This window comes from Anastrepha ludens, chromosome 3 (assembly GCF_028408465.1).
Source record: "Anastrepha ludens isolate Willacy chromosome 3, idAnaLude1.1, whole genome shotgun sequence".
Classification (NCBI taxonomy): Eukaryota; Metazoa; Arthropoda; class Insecta; order Diptera; family Tephritidae; genus Anastrepha; species Anastrepha ludens.
This window is the reverse complement of record NC_071499.1, coordinates 116847682-116872700: the sequence shown is the minus strand read 5'-3', so window position 1 is coordinate 116872700 and position 25019 is coordinate 116847682. Positions and strand designations below refer to the sequence as shown.

Below are 25019 nucleotides of genomic sequence, written 5' to 3'. Positions count from 1 at the left end.
TAATCTTTAAAATAAATTTTAAGACTTAAATTTTTTTCATAGTTTGCAAATTTGAGTTACATGGTTTTTGTTGTAGTCTGAACTGTAGTTTTATAAAATAGTCAAAACTTTGCACCGCTTTTTTTGTGAACACAGGTGTATATCCGTACTCTCAGGAAACTGCAGCATACTTAAGAACCAACACCTCCGGAGAGAATTTCCACCTTACCAATGCACATTTGCATCCTCTTCACGGGGAAATGCCTCAGGACAGCTACTACAGCTTCACGTATTCCTTAAAACAAAATCATTTAGCACACACATTCCTGTGAACGCACCTCGTTGAACCCGTATGCGGGCCTAGGACTACTTACAACACCTGGCGGTTTCATAAAACTATGTATAACCTAGAAAACCATCTTCAGCAACATCTAAGTTAGGTTAGCTTACGATGGTTGCCACTCTCCATGAGGGTTAGAGAAGTCCACTTGTTCACAGTTGGATGCCTAATTCCCAGTGTGATCACATCACTTCGGCTCTTTCTAATAAACAATGAAATTATATATTTTGGATAGCTGCGGATTCAAATTTCCCAGACATTCAAAGAAGTAAGAGTTTAGACAGCCATGTCGCTTTCTGGCAAGTGCGGTGCAGTGGCAGGGAAAGCGCTGAACTCTCTCCTTGTTCCTCCAAGTCATTAAAAAGAAACCCCATACACGTCTCGTGTGGCTGCCCATTAGGCAGTGCCGGCGATGATGCCCGTACCAAGTAAAGCGCGATCAATTTAGAGGTGTCGCATTTTAAATTAAAATAAAGCAGCAACAATTCAAATTGTTTGGTCAATTTTTATTATTTTTTGTAGAACCGTTCATGAAATTTTTTTAAAGATAATCGCTTTCAAATGTTGCCCGCTGTAATTCGGCCATCCGTAAACACCAATTTTGAATGACTCGCTGGAGGACTTCGGTCGGTATCTCGTGAAGAACTTTAGTAATGTTGGCGTCCAATGCCTCAATCGAAGCTGGTTATCCCCAAAGCATTTATATTTTACATACCCGAACAAATAAAAGTCAAAAGTTGTGATATCACACGATCTTGGTGGCCAATCCACTGGTCCAAGACGCGATATAAATTGCTCACCGAAACGACGACGCAGTAAATCCATTATTTCAGAGGCTGTAGTATAGCAAGCAGTGCTATCTTGTGGAAACTAAATGTTGCGGAGATGACGGGCTTCAATTTCCGGCATCAAGAGGTCATGTATCATGGCGCGCTATCGTTCGCCATTCACCTTGGCTCCAGCCTGGCCTTTGAAGAAATATGTGCCGATGATTCCGTGATTCCTCCAGCCCATGGGACGCATCAAACGGTTGTTTTCAATGGATGTAATGACTGCTCTTGAATGGCTCCGGGTTGCTCTTTAGCTCAAATATGGCAATTTTGCTTATTGATGTAGTTATTAAGCCAAAATGGGTCTCATCGCTGTGCACCTCAAGTTGGCCTGAGCGCGCGATGAACAGTTTTCATAGAGTGTCCATTTTCGTAATACAATTGAACGATTTGTAAATGTTCAGCCTTTTCGTGCTGAAATGTCAATGAATACTGAAAAAAATGTGTATTTAGTTTGACAGTAGTCACGCGAGATCTGCCAAAAAAACCTATAGGAAAAGGTTCGTCCAATCTGATCACTCTTTAAGAAAATCTCTTTGCTAAGAAAAGTTTCCGCGTCTGTTATCTTTATCATTGGCGTTACATCCAAGATGTGGAATATGTCTGTCAAAGGATTTTTATTTTTTGGGGAGTAGTTTAATAATACTGTTTTATTGAATATTACTTTTATTCCTTATAAGAATCAAATACTGTTTTCAGTCAACTAACAAATTTGTTTTTTTTTCTCTTTTCAGGTGAGTTCTAATTGAAAAATCATCCATGGTAATGAAGTTATACAATACGGAGTTATTTTCAAGTAAGTTTAAGTTTTTGACCAAACCCGCCTAAATCTGTTATTTAATCCAAAATAAGACTCTTCTGTGGAAATTATTTTGATGTGGTGTTTTGCCCATCGCTCATCGTAATCGTCTAAAAGTTTTGTGTTTACTGCGATCAGAAATGTTTTCTCGGGCTTCGAGCCACAGAAATCTGGGTAGTATACCACCCCATCGCCTCACACCAGGTGTTCCAAATACCTGTAGGAAAGGTAAACAAATTGTTTTATGAGATTTGTGTTATTTCCTTGAAATTGGAGTAGGGTAAAGAAGCTATAGTTGTTGATATTTTAAATTATATGAAATAAGTCTTCCTCGAAGTTCGATTTATCAGACCGCAGAACATGCCACCAGTCTTTCTCCGTAAAATGTTAGTATCGGAGAGCCCATTCCAAACGCTTTTTCCTAGTTTTTTTCTGAAAGTGACGACATCTTTTGGGCTTTGCATCCTTTTAAACCTGCTTCTAGAAGCCCTGTTCTAGCTGTTCGAGCACTAATGGATTTTCCAATAGTGCAGAGGCAAGGGCAGAAGGCGATTTTTTACGATTCTTGAGATACCTACCAAATATGATTCTCAATGTGCGGCAATGTAGTCACTTTCAAATGCCAAAATATTTTAAGTATAACTTAAAAAATGCAGCTTTTTAGACTTGACGCAGTGCGCCAAGGCTTTTCTCATAATACAATTTATTGTTGTAATCCAAAGCTAAACACAGTAGTGGCAAATTTGCACAAAACAGCGGTCATTTTGGCAGTCACATTCGAAATTACTTGTATTTTAGTGGGGACTTAATATTTTTGGCCAAGGCTGTATATACTTCAGATAGTATACGTTGGGAATTGCCACAGACCGCCCACCACATTACAAATTGATAACTTACGGGCATTCCCTTGATCAATTTTGAGTCAGTTGGGAACGATAAGGCAATCACATGAGAAAAGTTCGCCTCATTATCACGTCCATCACAGCCATCTTTCCAAAATATTTTCCGCACTAAATTGCGAGAACAAAATAAATATTTTAACTAAGTTTTTTCCACCCTATCGTTTCCTCATTCAGTGTTCGTTTCATGCATTCAACTCGTTTTTGCAGCATTGTTTGTTCCAATGCCTTTGATGGCTTAATTTGCGTTTGATCCATGGCGATCTTCGGCGTATCTCATTGAGCTTCACTACTCAATTAAATAGCATAAAATTAGTTAATAGCCGTAACATTACAAAATTATGTAAATGAAGACAGATTTACAAGCCCACATACCCAGGTCCATGCGAGTAAGTCACAGATAATTAAAAATCGCTTTCTCACCAAAAACCAAAAAAAAAAAAAATTTAAAAGAAGTACACAAAAACGATAACCACTTTTTGGACTGTGGTTGAAAAAGCAAAAGGTAGATAAAAGTTCACTAATTCGTGTATGAACCTACATATTTATTTTCATACATACCCATGTGTATGTGTCATGTATTCATAAATGAACTTGTACTTGTATTGTTAAGCACTCCAAAATGAGTATCTCAGCATATGCGGCTGTGAGAAAAAACCACCTTTCAACCTTCCACACGTTCAAGGTCTGCCACACTTTCTTATACACCACAGCCACACAATACAAACAAAGATAATTATCTCTATCTGAGTAACGTTAAATGATGTATAATTAGACTTAATCTTTCTGCAATATTTATCACTCTAACTTTGTTGATTCCAAGCAAACTACAAATATAAATAAACAAAATTACAAAAAAACAAAAAAAAAAAAACAATATGATTATATCGTTAGAAATTACTTTGTTAAAATCACACGTAGCGCGGAAATATAGAAGATACAAGCGGAAAAGACCGTAAGATGTTCACCAAAGTAAGCGACGAGTCATAGCGTGGATTGCAGAGATCAGCTGGAGATCAGTTGGAGATCAGCAGAGTCTGAAAGTGAAGATTTAATAATAAATTTTTTTTGCGCCTGAAATTCATTGAGGAATGACATAAGCGCACAATAGTAAAATGGAAATTACTTAGTTTTTATACAAAAATTAAGAAACCACGAAAATAATTTTTAAAAATTAGATTTTACGATTTTCGGCAGTACATAGTTTTTTTTTTGGTAAAAACTTAAAATATTGGGTCAACAGCTCTGGCTGGCTGTAGATATCTGCCTGTTGGAGGTCTCATAATGGTATCAAAATGGCGCTTTAGTGCTACTTGAGGTGTGCCTGACCGGCACACCAACCATTTCACCTACCTACCTAAGATGATGATAATAACCCGCCGTTGTACAACTTTTTTAAAACATTCTGTTGGGCACCCGGGTCTGGCCTTTTTTTCGTCCTGTTCGAGGCTACTTTTTAAAAGATTATATAAATAAGTCGATAGGAATTTAATTTCTAGGAAGCTACCTGGAAGCTCAAGTCGTTAGCTATGTAGGAAATATGTTAAATTCACGTCCAAAGTCGAAAAAACCAGCCTGGCTCGACGGAATATTAAAGTGCATTTCTAGTGGAGCTCTGAAGCTATTTTCTAATAACTAATTTACTTTTTAATCACAAAATTTTCATGTGTGAAACAACATCAACACGCACACCACAAATAGGCGGAGGAGATCCGCTAAGCTCTTAATAAGGGTGGTGTAAGCGCTAATTCTAGCTTGCGCCAAAAATTTGTGAATATAGTTTACGGAATAAGCTGCTGATGTTGAATTGCGGATCTGTATAAATTTAATTGAAATTTGCAATTATATTTACTGCTATTATTTGAACGTTAAATGCTAGCCTGAAGAATATCAATTTATTTATCTGATGATCCATTAGAAGTTAAAGAAAATACTATATACATATATTACTGTCTAAAATAACAAATTGCAAATATATTCACAAACATTTTCTGCTGGGCCGGATCTTCTTTTTCCATATATAAAGTATGTAGCCCTTTGAAAAGCATTAGGATTTTTTTTAGGGCAATCATGACAGATAAATTCGAAAGCACCGAAATCTGCAGAGCTAAATTAATTAAATGAAATGCTGGATTCAAGGCAGTGTCTTGATGTGATCTGCAAAAGGACTCAATCATGAAGAAATATGAAAAAAGATTGATTCTCTCGAGAAGATGAAACTATGCAATTTTAATTACTCTTTAGGTTTACCAATTCTGTGAAAAGGTAATTGGTTTATTGTAGGGATAATAAAATAGAATAAATGAAGATCAGTTCAGCTGTTCTTCTGCGTTTATTAATAATCTAAAATGGGGGGAAAAATATAGGGACTGGTATATTTTTTCTATGATAATGGTGGTAGAGGATATCTGAAAATAACTCACGAACTAATGAATAGAATATCATGTTATTTTAACAACTGTCCTTTTGAGGTTAGTACTAACTGAAAAAGAGGTGAATGCAATAAAACTAGTACCTTCTATGTGTTAGGCTCTGAATTTTTCAGCCCAGGTGTTATGCTTAGATATGTAGTTCTTCTAAACTCATTATCGATCTCTAGTACCAGTTCCGTATACACCAAACTAACCATGTGATTAGAGAGCAGAAATTAAAGCCAAGAAAAAAAATCACAAAAAGAAACATAAAAAGTACAAAATAAAGTAAAGTAACATAGCATAGTATGATACATACATATAACGTAAACTAAGGTTAGGTTATGTTAGGTTGTAATGGTTGCCCAGAGAGTGGGCCCACTTGGACGTAAGAAGTTTGGTTCATCCTTTGTGATACCATTGCAAGAGGGAAGAAGAGCTGAAGGAAAAAGAAAAGGAGAGGGGTGGGGAGGGTTGAGTATTCGTGGACTATAAACTGTGAGAAATTTGAGGTTGTGTTAGCTCTCGCGGGACTAAGATTTACGCATCTTGATTCTCTCTTTTTTTCTGCGCCTGCTGATATAGCAGGTCTTGATATAAAAAATCTGATGAACTTCATCAGCAGCATAAAACGGCTAACACAACGTAAACTAAAATAAAATTAATTTAAATAACGTGCATAACAGAACATAACACAGCATAAATGATTATAAAATAAACTGAAGAAAAATTTTAATCGAAAAAAAATTAAATGAAATTACTATAATATACTAATTTAATAACAGCAAAATACAACATAACATAACATAGCATAAAATAAAATTAAGTCAGTGAAATGAAATTTAATTGGGTTAAATTAAACCCAATAATATAACATAGCCTAATATAAATTAAAATAAAATTAAATAACGAACATAACAGAACATAACACAGCATTAAATTAAATTAAAAATGTTAAATAAAATTTAATTGAGTTAAATAAAATTAAATTAAATAACATAACGAACAGAACAGACCATAACATAACATAAAAGAAAAGAAAATAAATTAAAACTAAAATTTAATACGAAAATAATTTAAATTAAATTACATTAATAAACTAATTTAGTATAATACAACATAACATAACAGCATAGCATAAAATAAAAAGTAAAATAAATTTTAACTGAGTTAAATGAAATGAAGTAACATAACATAGCCTAACATAAACTGAAATTAAATTACATAGCGAACATAACATAACATAAATAAGGATAGATAGGAAAAAGAATAAAATAAAATACAATGCAAAATTAATAAATTTAAAAGAAAACAGCTAAAATTAAGTAAAATAAGATAAATAAAATAAAATAAAATAAAATAAAGCAAAAGAAAATACAATTTACAAAACGAAATAGAATTAAATTACAAATAAAATTAAAAACTAAATTAATAAACTAAAATAAAACAAAATAAAATAAAGAAAAATAAAATAAAATAACATTAATTAAATAAATCAAATTAAGATGAAAGAAAAATAAAAAATAAAAAAAAAATAAAAAAATTAATAAGTAAAAATAAAAAATTAAATAAGTAAAATAAAAAACGAAAAGTGAAATAAAAATGAAAGATTGAATGAAAATGAGTTAAGTAACATCACGTGACATGTAGCAAAACAAACATGACATAACATAAGAAAACAGAACAAAAATTTAAAATAATACAAACCAAACAAATGTGTTTTTAATATTCCAATTAAATTGCATTAAAAATTTAAATTAAATAACAGCATCACAGCGCATGACATAGCATGAAAAAATTAAATTAAATAACATGACATAATACAACCTAATATAACAAACATAAAGAAAACAATAAAATAAAAATAAATAATAAAATAAAACAAATAAGTACCAGAAAAACTGAAAAATATATAAGAAAAAGACAATAAAATGAAGTCTTGTAAAATGAAATAAAAGAAAAATAATGAAAAACTAAATAATATCAAACACCATAAAATGAAACAAAACAAATTTGCATACCTTATATTAGTGAAAATATGACTAGGGGTACAGAGCTTCAGTTTTATAACTGCAGATATATTTAATTACTCCCCTCCGCAAATATTCTCAATTTCTACCACTTCATTTGTGCTAAACAGAATGAACCACTTTTGCGATAAAGACAACATCTGACGTCTGTCGTCCAACATCCAACCTTGGCACCGTCTCGTACGTGCTTAACACTTGGGTGCGAAATTTTCTATAGATAATTATTTTCAAGTAAATTTGTTTAACTTCCAATAATGTGGATCAGCATTTTAGTTCAGGTTTGTTTCTTTTTTCCCCTCATCGTACAAGCATTGAACGGTTCTGTGAGTATTTCGAACCTCGCTCCGAAAAGACATTTCCCAGTGTTCGATTTGATTGTAAGTTTGCTAGTTTAGTACGTGCTGCTGGCCACTTAACGGCTCTACAAATACCTTTTATCTATCCTATTACCTGCTGGTACTGGCACTGCGACCACACATCTCCAACCAACTTTCTTGTTGAAGCGCTCCAATGCCGACGCCAATGGATTAAAATGCTAGCGAGAAAAATGTAGTCATGCGATTTTACATGTTTGTGGTGCTGTTGTTGTTGTTGCCGTGCACTATCAACATTTTCTGTAGTATTATGTATACCACACATACTTTTGTTGCATTTCTGTCGCTTCTTCTTCTTTTTTTGTGTTTATTTCCATTGATTGTACGTACACTTACTCTCACTCGCCAACATTTCCAACGCTATCCCATTGAGCAGGTGATATTTTTTTGGTATATGGAGGACTTCTTCTCCTGGTTGGGTAAGGTGGAAAATTTCAGTCTGTTTCTGTTACTCTTATTACGATGCGCATGCAGCGGCAAAAAGCGTACAGAGAGCGGGCAAATACTCGTGGATACATAAATACATGCATGCGAACCGACATATTTTGCAGCTGCCCGAGCGAAATAGGCAACAGAAAAAGTGTTTGTTTCAAATTACTTCCAATTGTACTTTGGCCTTTGATCTCCGCTGCAGTATGTAATTATAGAGCGAAAGATTAAGAGAAGATGTGGCTTCTAATAGAGATAGGAGACATTTTTCAGCTTTGTAAATAAATACCCGTAATCTGCACACAAAATTTTTCACATCTTGCCTTTCATATGAAGGAATAAATTGCTCATGTCGCTCATTATCAATGGAGAGCAATAATTAGTAGTAATTAACTAATAATAACAGAATAACACTATTAGGCAAAATGAAGTGGAAATTTAGTCAGCTGAGAGAGAGAACTGAGAGGAAGTTACAAAATGATAAATTTTGGTAAACTTAAATGAAAAATTAGGTTATGTTAATATTAATGTTAGTATGGAAGTGTGCAGAAAAATTAATGTAAAGAAAAAAGTAGTTAGTAAAAAAGATTAAATTAAAAAATGAACTGAAATTATTCAACTATTTAAAAAGTTGCTGGTTACAAAGTGAGCAATATTTTTATGGCAATCGATATTTTTTTGGGTTGAACGAAATTTAAAATTCGATTCTGTTACTCCTCTGCTTACCTATTTGTAACTATATGCGGTGATATGCAAAAACTATTATATATGCTATAAAAACTCCTCACCAGCCAAAAGAGTAAAATTTTCTGACAACTCATATTTCAGATGCCTTCAAGATGGAAACGGCATCTTCCGGAACCAGAAAAGAAGGTTTTTTTTCTGTTTTTGGCGGAAAGCTAATTCTATCCAGCACACACAATGATTTGGTTCATTAATAGCCGGTGTTTCCTCAATTTCTCTTTTTTTTTTTGCTGGAGTTTTTCTCTATCAAGCGTACAAAGCTTTTTGGACCTTTCGGTTTATGGGCATCATAACCATCAAGCTCTACACCTGTGTTTCCTTGCACGGACCATTGCTTTGCAGCCCAATCCTATACCGAGAATTGAAAAATCGTCGCCTTTTTCTGCAAAATTTGGCTACAACATATTTTCCCGTTCACTAAATTATGTCGTTCCATGTGGGCCTTATCTTTCCAGAAACGAGAAATGTTGAGCAAGTAATATTCACAATTATATTTTGCCGAGTTCCTCCACCTATTTGTTGTGAGCGTCTTGATGTTTCCACAAATGCGGTCTACAATTTTATGTCACCTCCGAGCAGTCGATGGTTTTTCATAAGAAACTTTTTTATGGTAAAAATCTACTTGTAGATTTTCCATTGCCTGCCGACTGGCGACCGCTACAAAAAATAAAATAATTTAGTGTTTCATGCCTGGGGTTTCCAATCTCTCCATTACCATATCATAGACCCGCACCAAATCATTCGGCTACGGTGGCCGTCTTATTGCTCGATCTTGAACGACTCGAGCTTGATAGTTGCGAGTACAAAAGCACAGGGCTTAAATCCAAACTGTTTTTTCTACCTAAAGGGTTACTGGCGTTACTGACCGGGCCGATAAACTATTCCTAACCTAAAGTGCTCTACAAATTCTTTAGTTTTCTCAACCTGCTTCGCAGAGATAAATTTGATAGCACCGAAACTATGGTAAGGCTGGAGTCGATATCCAAGTGCTCAACCATTTTCATTTGGTGCGTTGAACCAACTGACCTTTACTCACTTTACCTAAACCTAAATAAACATTTTGAAACGCAAATCTACTAAAATTTAATTATATCTGTCTGAGTGTCGTTTTCAGCACTAAGAATTTAAAATAGAAAATAACTTTGGGATGTCGCATTCTGAGGTTAACAAATAAATGGGCTGGTAATCAAAACTTTCCATTCTTTTTCTTTTAAGTAAATAATCTCTCTACTTTATTTTTAAGTAAATCCTTAATAATATGCACTAAGGCACTATGCGCCCACCAGACGGGAGCTATATCAACTAATTATTATTATTATTATTATTAATAATATGTCCAAATGCCAAATTTGTCTTGCTATAGCTCAATCTATCAATCAAAGTGCCATTTAATCAGCTTAAAATAATTGCTTGTGGAGACATGGTGTTACAGCGCTGTAATTCTGTTCTTGCGTTGACGAATATTTTTCAACATTCCTTTGGCGCATTGTATTCTAGCACGGTGGAATCTATCAGTCTTGGCATTCTGCTTACTAATTATGTATCTCTTCTAATTCCAACGTTACCTCTCTCTCACGTTTCTAATGGATATTCTTTCGATGAATGTACGAATATTTCGTAATATAACATGCAGTTGTTATTGCACTGTATATTCAAAGTCCTGCTGCCGTTTCTACCTGGCGATAGCAATGAAAAAGTATTCCTCACCTGATTTCTCCGCTTACTCTCAAACTCTCTCTCAACTACAATATATTTACGCGCCTCCACATGTTCCAAAATAATTTCTCGCTCACTCTTAATGGCTTTTATCTTTTGAGTCAAATGCAGTTGTCACTGTTCCACCTTTGTTCGTTGCCTTTGAAGTTAATGTAGTGTTTTTTTGCTTTTTTTTTTGTTTTTTGAAATAAAATCTAAGCTGTCTATTCTCTATTGCTATCTGCTATCTATTCACGGCGGAGAGAATGCAGCCTATCTCTATGCTAACCTTCAAGGATCTCCTGCATTGCATTTTACCCCGCAGTTTCCGTTGTGCCATGAAGTAGTTCGGTGATCTTTTTGTGAAATCTAGTGCGTGTGTGTGTCGGAGAAACTCCTATTGGAACTGTACTCAATGGCGCTAAAAAGTGTGTGGTTTCCAATGAAGTGGCTGCATACAGACTTGTTAGAAAAAATGCTGATAGAAATGAGACATTGAAAGGCCAAGTGTTTGTAAGATTAAAACTAAAAAAAAAAAACAAGTTACTAGTTCCTTGCGTAAAGTAATATAATTATGAATAATTATTCATAATTACATTTTTAATAAATAAATAAATAAGAAAGAAAAAATTTAAATTTTCTAAAAATTTCAATAATCCAGAAACATTTCGAATTCAAAGTGGTCGCTAAAAAACTTAACAGAGTTTCAATCCTTTAAATATTCACGATCGTTTAAAATTGATGGACTGAAATAAACTAACAGAAATTAAAATCAGTTTAAAAACGTTAAAGTTAAATAAAAACTTACGCTGTTTATTATACCGGAAAAGGATGCACAAATAATTTCGTAACATCTAAGCAGCCACTAAACCCACTAAACTTTTAAAAAACCACGGATGTTATATTTGAGCTATCAAAGTCAAATATTCGATTATTCAAATTCCAAACGCCAGATAGGCCACCATGTATAAATTTCAGTAAACAAAAACTTACTTGAAAGTTTCTTTCGTCTTTTGAAAAACTTTGAAAAAAGACTATAAACTAAATTTGTGACGTGTGACACTCGTAACTTTAGCTGTCAAAGCAAAAAAAAATCGATAGCTCAATTTCTAAATTCTTAATCGAGCACCCCGTACATATTACAGTAAACAAAAACTTACTTCCAAGTTTTTATTTTTTTATCATTTAAAAATTTCGGAATGCCTGTAAACAATTTCTGACACATAACGGTTGTTACTTTAGCAGTCAAAGAAAAAAACTCTAAACTTCTCATCGACCACCCTGTATAAATTACTACAAGGAGGTGCAAAATTAATCACCCTATTGGAAGATTCATAATTTTTGCAAATGCCGTCGTACGTCAATCAGTTTTGACACTTGTGAACAGCTGCAGTATACAACAGATTAAAAATGGAGCGCGTAAAGCTCAAAATAAATATTTCCATCAGTGATAATAATTGTTTTTTTTGCATAGTAGTAAAAGTTTTATTTAAAATCTTTTTTATTTAGTAATAATTTTTGTAAAAAAGTTAATCAAAGCAAAGCAAAAAAAAAATAAAAATAAACTAATTCATAATTTTGCGCCACCCTGTACGAACAAAACCATACTGTACAATTCGTTTCATTGGAAAATTCTGTTTAAAATTTATTTTTCAATGTCAGTTACTTACTTGACGTGATCTTTCCGGTATTTTTAGTTATGTTTTATTCGTATTTTATTTTTTCATCTTTCTCTGAAACCTTTTGTCTGCACTAAAATCTACACTTTTTCAGCTTCTATGCCACGCGCACTTCACCTTAAGCATCAGATTTCAAATGTTTTGTCTGCAGCAAACAATACTTAAAAATAAAGGTGCACTTATTATAGGCCCGCCACCGTATCACATTTACAACAGCGTCGCACACAAAAAAAAAATTGCACACGCACACACACAAATAAAAAATAAAACTAAAAATAATGAAATGAAAAACAGCAGTAATCTTAATTTTCGCACCCAATTGTCAAGCTACTTGGCGAGATCACCTTGATTTTTCGCTTACGAGGCTTGCAAAAACTCTAGAAAAATATGAAAAAGTGAATGTAATTACAGAAACGATGTGATGCGTACAAAAACGAAATATACGCACAAAAAAAAAATTTTAAATACATATGTAAACAAAACAGTATGTAGCAAAAGCATGCGTACATGACACTGAAAAAATATTCATACAGCCACGACAACAGCTAATACTCTGTACGCGCTGCTCCTTATTTGTTTTGTGTTTTTTCTCGAACACTAGCCGCCTCACCTTGTAGGCCTCGTTTTCCGCTGTTTTTTTGTTTGTTTCTTTTTGTTTTTTTTTCCTTTTATATGTATATTAACTTTCATCTTACCGCCAATGCTTTATTTATTTCCTCTGTAGCCCAATTTAAGCCGCTGTTGTTTTTTTTAATCTGTTGAGTGGTGCAAGTTGATAATATGGATTTTTATACAAAAATATTTGACATCTCACAAAATTTGGGTCTGCAGTTTTCACATAGTCGCATTTATGTTGTGGCACGTCGTATTTTCTATGATTTTTGGGATAGCGAGCCGAGTAGTTACAGCATCGAATTTATACCAGGTGAGCAATTCGTGTTAAATAATTTTTAAAGCAAAGCCTATCAGTAAAGAATTGATTATTTATTATTAAAGTGTTTTTTATTCATTATTAACTTATTTGTATAAATACTTGACTCATATCATTTGGGCCTCCATGAAAAGCAGATTGATCCCTTCTCACTTGTTGAGATGGTTTCTACTCAGCATCCTCTAAAGAACTTTCGTACTAAAAGCAGACATCTTTCGCTAGGTATTAGTAGGATCTTTGCCCATAATTTGTGGTCCAGTTCGTGAGGTAGTAACACAGTTTAATGCCGCCTCCGATGGACAGATGCCATTTCCTTGGGTTTGCCATTTCCTGTTAGGAGACAACGACTATTGGAAAACACCTTTTCTGTCATTTAATGTTCCATGTTCACAGTGGAACACAAACGCACTCGGCGAAGTTATTTGTTCTTACTTAATGCTAATGAAGCCAAAACAAGCGCCTTAAATATGTTTGACCGCATCACTCTCGAAAAGAGGGAATGTATGTTGATAACATTCCACTGCTTTAACCAAAGAAAATGATTCGCTAGAAAACCAAATATCTGACTGCAGTTCGGCCTTTTAAGCACAACACAGACTTAGCTTAGCATTTCCTGTCGCTGTACTAAATGCTACTCATACTCTTAGTTTCCATGACATATTTTTGACGACATATAATATTACAATAAATTTTGACCGTTCCGGTAATGTAGGCCCGACTGTCGTGGAAACTTTAGGTCTCTCGCCGGCTCCCACTCATCACTGAGTGAAATATTTGCCTGGTTTCTGACGATGACTTCGTTAATCGAATGATGAATTGCTATATTATGTTCCTACCTAAATAAAGTATTCTCGGTGGTAACTCAGGAAAATACCTGAAATAAGGTATGGTGAAACTGGTAGCTAGCTAAAGAAAATTTGTCCAGAACCCACACTGGCTTAGTGCTCAGATGTTGCATTTAACTTGGCACTTTTGGTAGAGAAAAACAAATTCGTTGACTGTTTGAGGCTTGGACTGATTGACTGCCACTGCACCCTGCAACAAATTCCTGCTGAACCATTTTTTTCCTACAGCGCAGTTTATAGTCTTAGAAGTTCACACGAGTATACCTCGGCACAATACCGCAGAGATTAATGAAGCCCATTCAATCTCATGTTTGAAGAATTGAGATGTAAGGTGAGGGCTCGGTAGTGGGATTAAACCAGTAGTATTCTATGGACAACGCGGCCGGCGTAGCCGAATGGGTTGGTGCGTGATTACCATTCGGAATTCACAGAGAGAACGTTGCACAGTGGTCCCGCCGCGTAGGAAGAGCGGTCATAAGAACTTTTGGCGTGATAAATGACTTTTTGGTATGTTTTTAAGTTGAGAAATGTTTTTATTTGTTAAAAAAACATTAAGACATATAAAAAGGAATATATGTATAATAAGAATATATATAAGATATAATAATAACAATATATAATAAAGTAATATATAATTAATATAAAAAGTCAAAGGAAAATTAGGTACACACATCTTTTATATGAAATTTTTTTGTTTCGTTTAAAGTTCTTCATAAATTTTAAATTATAAACAATAATAGAAAAAAAACATTAAATTCCGAAAGGATGAGCATAAAGTATACTTTGATGCCAGTTAACTTATTCTTATTTATGAAAACAATAAAATATTCACTTCCCAAAAAGTTAATGTACTTAGAAATACAAAACTTTTAACTCAATAAATCTAACACTTCTCTTGACATCATAGATTTCTTTTTACATGGTAATTTTCTTAGATTAGATATAAATGGATCGGAATTAAGAAGAAGCCTGTGCAAACGATCCGTGTTAGTTACAGTTCTTGAGTGCTTTCTGGTATTGTCACGTCTGAATGGTTTCACTAATTTATTACATGATTCAGCTGCCTCCTCTGATAATTCTCCAATTGATAATAAACAATGATTACCTCCGACCCATGAATGAACACTTTATGAACTGATGCAGGTAAATTATACCATGAATATTTACTAACTAGAATTTTGGCAGTGTCTAGGGCGAATATTTTGAATTTAGTCGAATTAATTTTAAAACCAGATGAAAGACATTGTAGGAGATAACTACATCTGTCTATAACGTGTTTGTCTATTCCTGTGATTTCGGATGATATGGTTGAATGAAGGAAAAATTTTCGTGCCGTATTTCCATCATTAGAGGTGCCACTTCCTCCAATTCGCGGTTTGTCAACTATCAAGCCTAATTGTTCTCTAAACTTGCTCTGAACAAATTCTTTTCTCTTAGCTTAAAGTGCTTTTTCCTCAGATGAACGTGCTTGCCACCTTTTAAATTCGATTCTGTAAGAAACATGATTAAAGTATTCAAACAATCTAATCCAAGAATGCAGAGGTGATAAACCAAATTCAAATATACTGGAGTTTACTTGTTTGTTTCTACACTTTTCTAAGTCATTCATTTCTTTAGGTGTCGCACCACAAATATAACATTTACTCGTAGATGAGTCACTAAGAGCACAGCACACTTTACCATCAACCATAGTTAATTGTAAAGAATGACTTACTTTATAACTATGGTTATCGATTTTAACAACAGTCGGATTCAAGTCACTAATAGCTTTTTTAAAATACTCTTCTTCTTGAACACAAAGTAGAATCACATTTTTCAAATTCCTACACATAGGTACAGATTAGACCCTATATCAAGCGCAGTCGCAGGTCATCGCAGCTGGAAATTATTTTTCCTTAAAGAGGACATACGTTAGAATATTTTAATGTATGTTTCATTTGTGCATATTCGTGCGAACTTAGTTAAAACTTTACAAACTTCTTATAAAAAAAAATAAACGGCAAATTTTAAAGTACGTATTTCGTACGGTCTGAAAACCTATTAAATAATAATTAAAAAAGATAACAAAACCTTCAACATGTCGAACATACCTTCAACTTGAATTTCCATTGTACAACAGGTCATAAACACAGTAATTCTTAGAAAAATAACACTTCCCGGAACTGCGTGAGTATGGAGCGGAGACCACGCTAACTACCACTTTTCAAATTTTCTTACTTTGGAGGCACAATTATAAGTGAGTTGTTTGTGCAGTTGAAATTTCTTTTATACTCTAAGTTACTATGACTAATGAACTAACATTTAGCCAAATATTGTTGCATAATTTTAACATGACTATTTTCATCCAATGTCCTATGGCGGAACCACTGTGCGTTGGTTCGAATCTCGGTGAAACACCAAAATTAAGAAAAAAATTTTTCTAATAGCGGTCGCAACTCGGCAGGCATTGGCAAACCTTCGAGTGTATTTCTGCCATGAAAAAGCTCCTCATAAAAAAATATCTGCCGTTCGGAGTCGGCTTGAAACTGTAGGTCCCTCCATTTGTGGAAGAACATCAAGACGCACACCACAAATAGGAGGAGGCCAAACACCCAAAAAGGGTGTACGCGCCAATTATATATATATATATTCTATTCCATGGACAGCTCCACGCTGTGACAACTTCTCAGCAAGGACAGTGGTGCATTGAAAACTCATTAGAGTCTACATTTTTATATCCCTGCCACCAACAATTTCTGATTTCTGATTCATCAATTCGAGTTTGTAAGTGATAACAAGTTCAGGAGATAGAAAGTTCAGGAGATAAAAGTTCATTTATAGACCTTTATAGACATTATAGATCCTGCTTGCGATCAACTTTTAGCCTTTTGTCACTATATTTAAAATTAGAGAGCAACAGAACAAGTGCTCATTCGCCGGCTATTTTCTTACAAAATTGACGTCAAGGCTTTCCTTTTAGTCATGATTATTACGGAATATCACTTTCTATCAGATAGAGATTGATAAAAACTATTCCTATGTGAATATAAGAGAAAACAGTTATTCTGCTTTCGGGGTAACTTCCACTTCGAGAGTATCGTCAAAGAATTTAAAATCTCAAATTCCGCGTGGATTACAAATGTAAGATTGTTCATATCATGCAGATTTTTCGATACTTTCACTTATTTTTGTTTTCACCAAATTAGTTCCCTTTTCTTAACTTTCTGTCATTTTGTGGAATTTACCTTATTATCTCCTCCATTTGCCTTTGCTAATCTAAATAACCTAAAGAGGCCACATATTTGTATGAAAAAAATTCATATACCTCGCTTGTAATGTCGCAGTACGAGTATTTTTTATAGCCCCATAAAGTGTTTAAAACGTTTAGCAACAAAAACAGCAATAGCCACAAATACAATACAAATTTTGAGACCAGGATCTGAAGTACGATCAGTGATAGACGCAGTAGCAGCAATAAGAATAGCAACAACAAGGCGCACATGACAGCAACAAACACCTGACAGTTAAAAATGTGCGCACTTGCTTAATTGCTATTTTCACAAACTAATGAAAAACCCGACAGCACAAGCAACAACAATAACCACAAAAAAATAAAAATTATTGCACATGCACCAGGCCGGTTTCATTGACTGACCAACTCACGATCAGCTAATAGTGGTAATAGTGGTGATGATGAGGTGGTTGGAGTAACTACAGTGGTGGTTGTGCTGGCGGCAGATGTGGCACTAGGGAGCGTTGATGTGCACAATAACAAAAATGAAACAACTGCAGCTGTTGTAGCAGTTAAAAATAACTGGTTATTTGTTGTTAGCTGTGCTGCTATTGGCTGTAGTTCTGCGTTAATGTAAGCTGCGCGAAAACACCGAACTAGTAAGACAAATTTATGAATTCAAATTAGTGTTCTTTTAGCAAAAGCGTCCCACTGGGCCGATATGGACTAGTTTTGGACTAGTTGGAAAAACAAAATAGGGTTAAATTTAATAATTTTATAAGTGTATATTTTTGAGTTTGTTACATTTTGGGCCGATAGGGACTAGTTTCGGAATAGTCGAAAAATAAAAAATTTTGATCAAATTGAATAATTTTATAAGTACATATTTTTAACTTATATACATTTTTAATTTTCATTTTTAAATTTAGTTTTTAATTGTTTGAATGTAATTTGCATAATAAATTATGCTTCTCTAAATAATTTAACTAAAACTCAATTTTCTTAACAGTAAGCTGCGCGAAAACACCGAACTAGTAAGGCAAATTTAGGAATTCAAATTAGCGTACTTTTGGTAAAGACATTAAACTGGCCCACTGGTGTATAGTTTCGGACTAGTTGGAAAATAAAAAATTTCGGACAAATTGAAGAATTTTATATGTATATTATTTTAAGTTATTTACATTTTTTAATTTTCATTTTTAATTTTGATTTTTAATTTTTTGAATTTAATGCTTCTCTAAATAATTTAACTAAAACTTCTTGAGTTTTCTTAAAAGTAGTACTGCTAGGAACCATCGAACTAGTAAGCCAAATTTATAAATTCAAATTAGTATTGTTTTTGGCAAAGACGTTACACTGGTTCGATGGGGACTAGTTTCGGACTAGTTGAAAAATAACAAATTTTGGACAAATTGAAGAATTTTATATGTAGGTATATATATTTTTAAGTACGTCAGATTTTTTAATTATCGTTTTTAATTTTTTGAATGTAATTTGTATAATAAATTATGGTTCGCTAAATAATTTAACTAAAACTTAGTTTTCAGAAAAGTATACTGAAAAGAAATTAGTAAGACATATTTATAAATAAAAATTAGTGTTCTTTTGGCAAAGGCGTTACAATGATTCGATGAGGACTAGGTTCGGACTAGCGGGGAAATAACTAACTTTGGTGAAATTTAAAAATTTTTTAAGTATATATTTTTAAGTTTGTCAAATTAAATTTTTTTTTTTTTTAATTTTTTAAATTGATTTTGGATAATAAATTATGCTTCTCTAAATAATTTAACTAAAACTCAGTTTTCTTTTGCTGAGTGACTTAATCGGCGTGCTATTACTGTGGACGGAGTAAGTATGTTGGTATATATAGCCTATCGGTATCCCCTCGCACCTAATTTAACTTATATACGAGTACATCTCCGCATCTTATAAAATAAAGTCCTCAAATTGGCATGTGAGCTAATAACTTTTTACAGAATACGAGTACCCCTATTGACATTGGGTTTTTCGTAATCTGAAGCTAATCTGTTTTGGAAGGTTTTTTTTCAACATAAATTGCATAAACCTGCAGAAGAGCTGTGTCGAAAAATCAAAAAGTGTTAAAAAAACATAAAATTAATTTTCAAACTACTACTGTTTGCTTGCTACAAAGCCTTGAAGTGTTTACTATCATTCTTCATTAATCAATTTTATCAGTTATTTCCTATTACTAATATATTACAACTTTGAAAACAAGAAGAAAAAAAGTTGTATAACAAAACTCAAATAGCAAATCAGCGAATGCCTAGAATTCGATGGTACTTATGTATATATTTATATATTGCTAGGTTAGGTTAAGTATTGCTGACTGGTCTGTAAAAAGATCTCACATAGACCTCTAAGGTCCATTGTGTTATCAATGCTATATATTTGGAATCGAATTATGTAATTCTTAAGGCACATCTACGCGAGTTTCAAAAAGCCGTTCAGCCTTTTGGCAGCAATATCCTTCGAGGATGAAAAATATGTTGATCCTAGGCACATTTGTCGAGCCTTACAAAGATTCGGGGCAGTAGAACAGTAGGTGTTCCAAAGTACCCCTAGCATTCGCTTCGTTGCAAGTGCGACACGCATCGTTCTGTACTAACCCATTTTGGCTGCATGGTGTGGGGTGGGACAGTGTCCCGTTAATACTCCAACCAATATTTTGCAGTTTTTTCTAGAGACTGATAAAATAAAGTTTGTAGTTTTCCTATTCAATATACCATTTTTTGGCTGTTTTGTACGAGATTGAGTGTTCCCATGTTGACTGCGTTTCGTTTTCCTCATTCAGTTCCGTTTTCAGAAAGGAGAGTGTTGGGTATTTGTCAAACGTACTCAATCTCCGCAAGCGAATACGCCTGCCTTAGCGAGCTCATCAGCTCCTTTGTGTCCAGGTATTCAGTAAATAGTGACCTGCTCATTTCCACGGAGTTCAACCAGTTTCGATCTGCATTGGTGAACACATTCCGTGTTAGTCCCAGGACGCATAATTGCGTTGCTAGGTATTTGGTGCATATTTCATTCGTCTATGGCGGCCACTTACCTCACTTAACCTAACCTTATTAGAAAGGCTACAATCGCCAGCTGCTGGTTAAGCACCAATTCAGCAGCAACGGCTTTCCTGCAGGGTTTTATTTATGCATACTATATATAACTGCCTGTAAACAGCGAAAATGCGAAAATATTGCCGCTGAATAGATCACAAAATTAATTGTCTGCACTACAATAACAAACAGAGATTTATTAACGCACAAATGCAAGCAATTTTTACAATAATAAAACACAGACAACATAGCGTTTAAAAGTCAAACGGTTGCTTAGCTGATATATAGGAAAACTTCAGCAACATTGTTGCTACAACTGACATTTAACGGTGTCGGCGTTGCTGCACGAAACGGCATTTTTCATTAGCTGACATTTCGCTGCGCCATTTTGTGGCGTTTATTATACAATAACTTTATTTCACATTGCGCATGCACTCACACACACCCATATATATGCATACAAATGTAATTTTAGACATCCTTTTGATTAATGAATTGTCTATTATGCATTCAATTCAATGTCAACAATCTGTTAATTATACCAATCCGAATGATTGCCATTGCAATTTGGTTTTGCATTTCCCACTATGGTACCTGCTCTCATTGCAATCAGCTGCCTTTAAGTTGCTTGCACCTTACCTATTTGTACAATATAAAATGTTGCATATTCACGAGGTTCAACAGCACTTGACTTTCCTAGTGCACCTACATTCAATGGCCAGCTGCGCCAACTGCCCTTACGCGTATTACCTGTCACTCGTCGGACAGTCAGGTCTTTTTCAATTTCCACAATTGCCCTAACTTTGGGTAGAAGCTCGTAAGCTGCCGCTGTCTGTATTACATTGCCAGCAAAATTTATTGTATAATTTATTGCTGTAGCTCTCAAGACACCAGCCAACTCTTTGAATTGCAAAATTTTTTAATTATGTATAATGTTTGCTGGCTAAAACGGGGCAAATTACAAAATTAGTGGCTATTAAAGTAGATGATGGTTGTGTGAGTGATTTGTGGATAGGTTTGAAAGCAATTCACCAATTCTGCAAATATTCGTGGCTGGTACATTTTCGAAAATATGACAATTTCTTTGCTGACCCATCGCATGACCGATGAAATAGCTGGGTAGGGCAAGAAGGCATAATCTTCAGGCAAGGCACATGTTTGAGTTCCTATGTTTTCGACTTACAACTGCGACTACAGCATCGAGTGAAGCCTTGAAAATAAAAGAAGCTGGCTTTTGGAATGCTAAAATATTTCGTAATAGGGTTATTTTAGACAGCCAAAGGCTTGCTAGCAATTCATCAGACTTTACTGCCGTCACCAAAGATTTTAGAATGGAGTTTAAGGTAAAGTTCCCCACGCGAAAGGAATGAGATTTCAAATCGGTAGTCAAAGAAAATACAACTGCATTTTACACTGATGGATCCAAGCTGGATTACAGCGTCGGCGCCGGTGTAGGTATATTCGAAAGACTTTGAAAGTTCCAAGTCTTTTCGCCTGGAAATTGAAATAGTATTGTTCAAGCAGAAGTTCTCGGGATAAGTGAAGCTTACAGGATAATTAGAAACCATCCACAACTGGTTTTATGACTAGACTACCGAGGCCGATGAAGTATGTAAGTCCAATATCTTTCCAGTTAGTCAAGCAACCATCTTAGCTTCAAATAACCAATTGAAAGATCGTCAGCCAATGCAAAGAAGAACTTATGTCTTAACGCACACGACAGACATCACTCTCATCTGGGTACCTGGTCATAGGAAGCTAGAAGGAAATGAGAAAGCTGATAAACTGGCGAGACAAGGGGCAGCTTATAACGAATTCGAAGCGGTAGAAATAGGCTGCCCCGAAGGCGGTTGCAAGAGCGAGATCTTCTCGCAGTTGAGGTGGCAATATTAATGCAAATAGAGTTTTAACTCGTTTCGCCTCAACTCAGGGAAAAGCGATAGGCCAGTCACCATCAACTTGCAAGGTCGCGAGATCTTTTGGACTACAAGCGCATCGAAGGCGGGCGAGAGAATTCTTGAATTTTGTGTGTATTCTTTCCGGATATTGTCCGTAGGGCATCCAAGTTGTCTGGAGGATGTGACGAAATCATTTTAGCACCCACTCTCGCGGTGCAAAAACTGATGCATCTTGGCTCTCAATTTTTTGCTACATTTGCAGATATATAGGGCCCGCCATCTATCGTTACGGATTTGAACTAGGTATTATTTGAAGAATGGTAACACTTAGCTGTCATCTGATTTGACCGGAAATTAGTTTTATTCTTCCGCTGAACCAAAATGGTTGTGCATACGCTCAAAGAATGCTGGGAAATATTGCGACATTACTTTGAATTTCATGGTAATGTTGCAGAATGTGTACGAAAATTACGTACGGCAATGGGAAGAAGAAAAGCACCGAATGAAGCGTATGTGCGTTACTTTGCGAAAAAAGTAAAAGAAACTGGGTTGCTTATTGACAAACCAACGCGTGACCGACCAGAAACCGTGCGTACACCCGATAATATTGCTGCTGTGGCCGAGAGTGTTCGTGAATCACCAGAATCAGTTCACCGTCGTGCTCAACAATTGGACATTTCGGAGACATCATTGAGACGAATTTTGCGTAAAGACCTTGGTATGACGCCGTACAAAGTCCAAGCCAAGAGCCATATGAATGAAGTTGTATTCCATCATTAACCGGAAGGATTGTACTTCAAAATAAAAAAAACAGTTTGGAAAAATATTGAATAGTTTCTTTTTTATAGCATTTTTAATTCCGTAAGGTTATATGGCGGACCCTATAGCAGGCTTAGATTTTACCCACTTCATAAAGTTTATCATTAATAACATTTAAATAAGTTTAAATAAAACAAAACAGAGTTAAATTTCAGGCAAATTTATTTTATCTCTGACCCGTCTGAAGCAACACACATGCGTCAACGTTTAATCTAGTCCTCCATGCAACCCCTGGTAGGCCGACGAAGGGATGGCCTCCAGCTCCTTCGTCGCATTCTCTTTGATCTCCTCTATCGACTGAAATCTCCTTCCATGAAGTGGTAACTTCAACGTGGGAAACAAAAAGAAGTCGCATGGGGCCATATCAGCTGTATACGGTGATTGCACGATGACATTAACTTGGTGTTTGGTCAAATAATCCAGCACAATTTGGGCTCGGTGCGATGGCGAGTTATCATCATGCAAAATCCAAGAATTGTCTGCCCACATTTCCGGCAGTTTGCGGCGTACAGCATCTCTCAAACGCTTTAAAACGGATAAATAATATTCTTTTATTCTTTACTGACTATCTGGCCCGATGGAAGGTACTCATGGTGCACTACGCCTTGGCAACCAAAGAAAACAGTCAACATCATCCCGGTACGATGAATAGACTTCATTCCGTTTTTTAAATAAAATTTTGTCATACAAGAAGGGGTATTCTCCTTTCTTTTTCTGTTTCACAATGGACAAATTCCATTACTTGTCCAAGTGGGTCCTCTCAGAGGCAACCTAACCTAACCTAAAACGAGTCTTCTTTCTGTATGAGTGTACATATAAATTAATATGATTTGCATAAAAATTTTATATTAATGAAATATATAACTGCAGTGTGTTTGAAGCAAGTGCGTGCGTGCCACAACCAGTCCTTTGACTAACAAAAATTACAATTCTGTTTTTGTTTTCTTCGTCTTTCTCTAGTTTAACCAGCAGCACAGATCAATGGAAACAAAGAAAATCAATTAGGCTCTTATCGCAATGATAGGCATAAATAAAAAACAGCAATAACAATAAGGAAAAAAGAGAAATAAAAACCAAGAAATTGCAAAATGATTGTTTTTCGCAACTGGAATTTATCTTTGCTGCTTTCAAAAGCACCACGTAAATACGCTGGCATTGCCAATATGCGAATATTTATGTATTATTATTAGGTGAACGTGGCAAGGCGGCCTTTCCATCCCGCAGAAGTCACACAGGCCAACAAGCGGGCAGGCTATCGCTCAGATAAATATTCATAAATAGTCTAAGGCACGCGTGCGTTTTTTTGTTTTCCTTTTCTTTTAGAAAATCATAAATCAGCAGCACAATTCGATGAATAATGAATAGATAATGGAAAATGAAATGTTGCAACATACAGCAGAGTCATTGCAACAATGTGGAGAAATATGTAGCTGAAAGTGCGTAGAAAGGTAATATCAGATACAGTAACAAAAAAAGTGTACATGTAATCAAGCTGGAAAAATTGTAATTAAACCACTGGCTGATTGCGTTCATTCAATTGTTTCCACATAAACGCAATCATTGATTACCACAGCCAGCAGGTTGGAAGTAGCAGGTGGTGGCGCAAGAAACAAAGACATGATGCGTTTATTATATTCGTATGTTATGCTGCATGTTGCAAACACCCTGCAGGAAAATTCACACGCTCTAAAGTGATACTCTTATAAATTGTTGCTTTTTTAATGGATTTGACCAGCATAATTAGTGCATGCCCGGATGTTGCAATTGCACAACTTCAGCGCCATACATGGAAAAAATGTGTGGCTTATAAAGTGTGGCAGAACTAGAGGAGAGGTTGTTAAAGCAATTGATATGAGTATCGTCGGCATACGCCAGTAGAATTTTACGCTCTTAAAAAGGATGACACCTGAGCGATTCAGTACTGCAGCTCGAACAATATTTTCCAGCATCGGGTCAGCAAAAATTCACGCAATAGGAAGGCACCTTATCTGGAAAATTCGCTTACTATCAAACGGCTCACAGAAATGCTACCCAAATCTTC

The 25019-nt window shown here is 35.0% G+C and overlaps 1 protein-coding gene across 2 annotated transcripts in view; it reads left to right on the top strand.

The window, feature by feature from the left end:
• Positions 1-1889: 1889 nt before the first annotated feature.
• Positions 1890-25019, top strand: part of LOC128858869 (ras GTPase-activating protein raskol) — a 47966-nt gene continuing 24836 nt past the window's right edge. The window contains exons 1-2 of one of the 2 annotated variants that reach the window (XM_054095412.1): positions 10793-11043; positions 12934-13134. In XM_054095412.1, the coding sequence (XP_053951387.1) occupies positions 12990-13134 (145 nt within the window). In that variant the 5' untranslated portion in view covers positions 10793-11043; positions 12934-12989. Of the gene's footprint in view, positions 1946-10792; positions 11044-12933; positions 13135-25019 lie in introns of those variants that run through there. The other variant, XM_054095413.1, reaches the window with a different exon arrangement.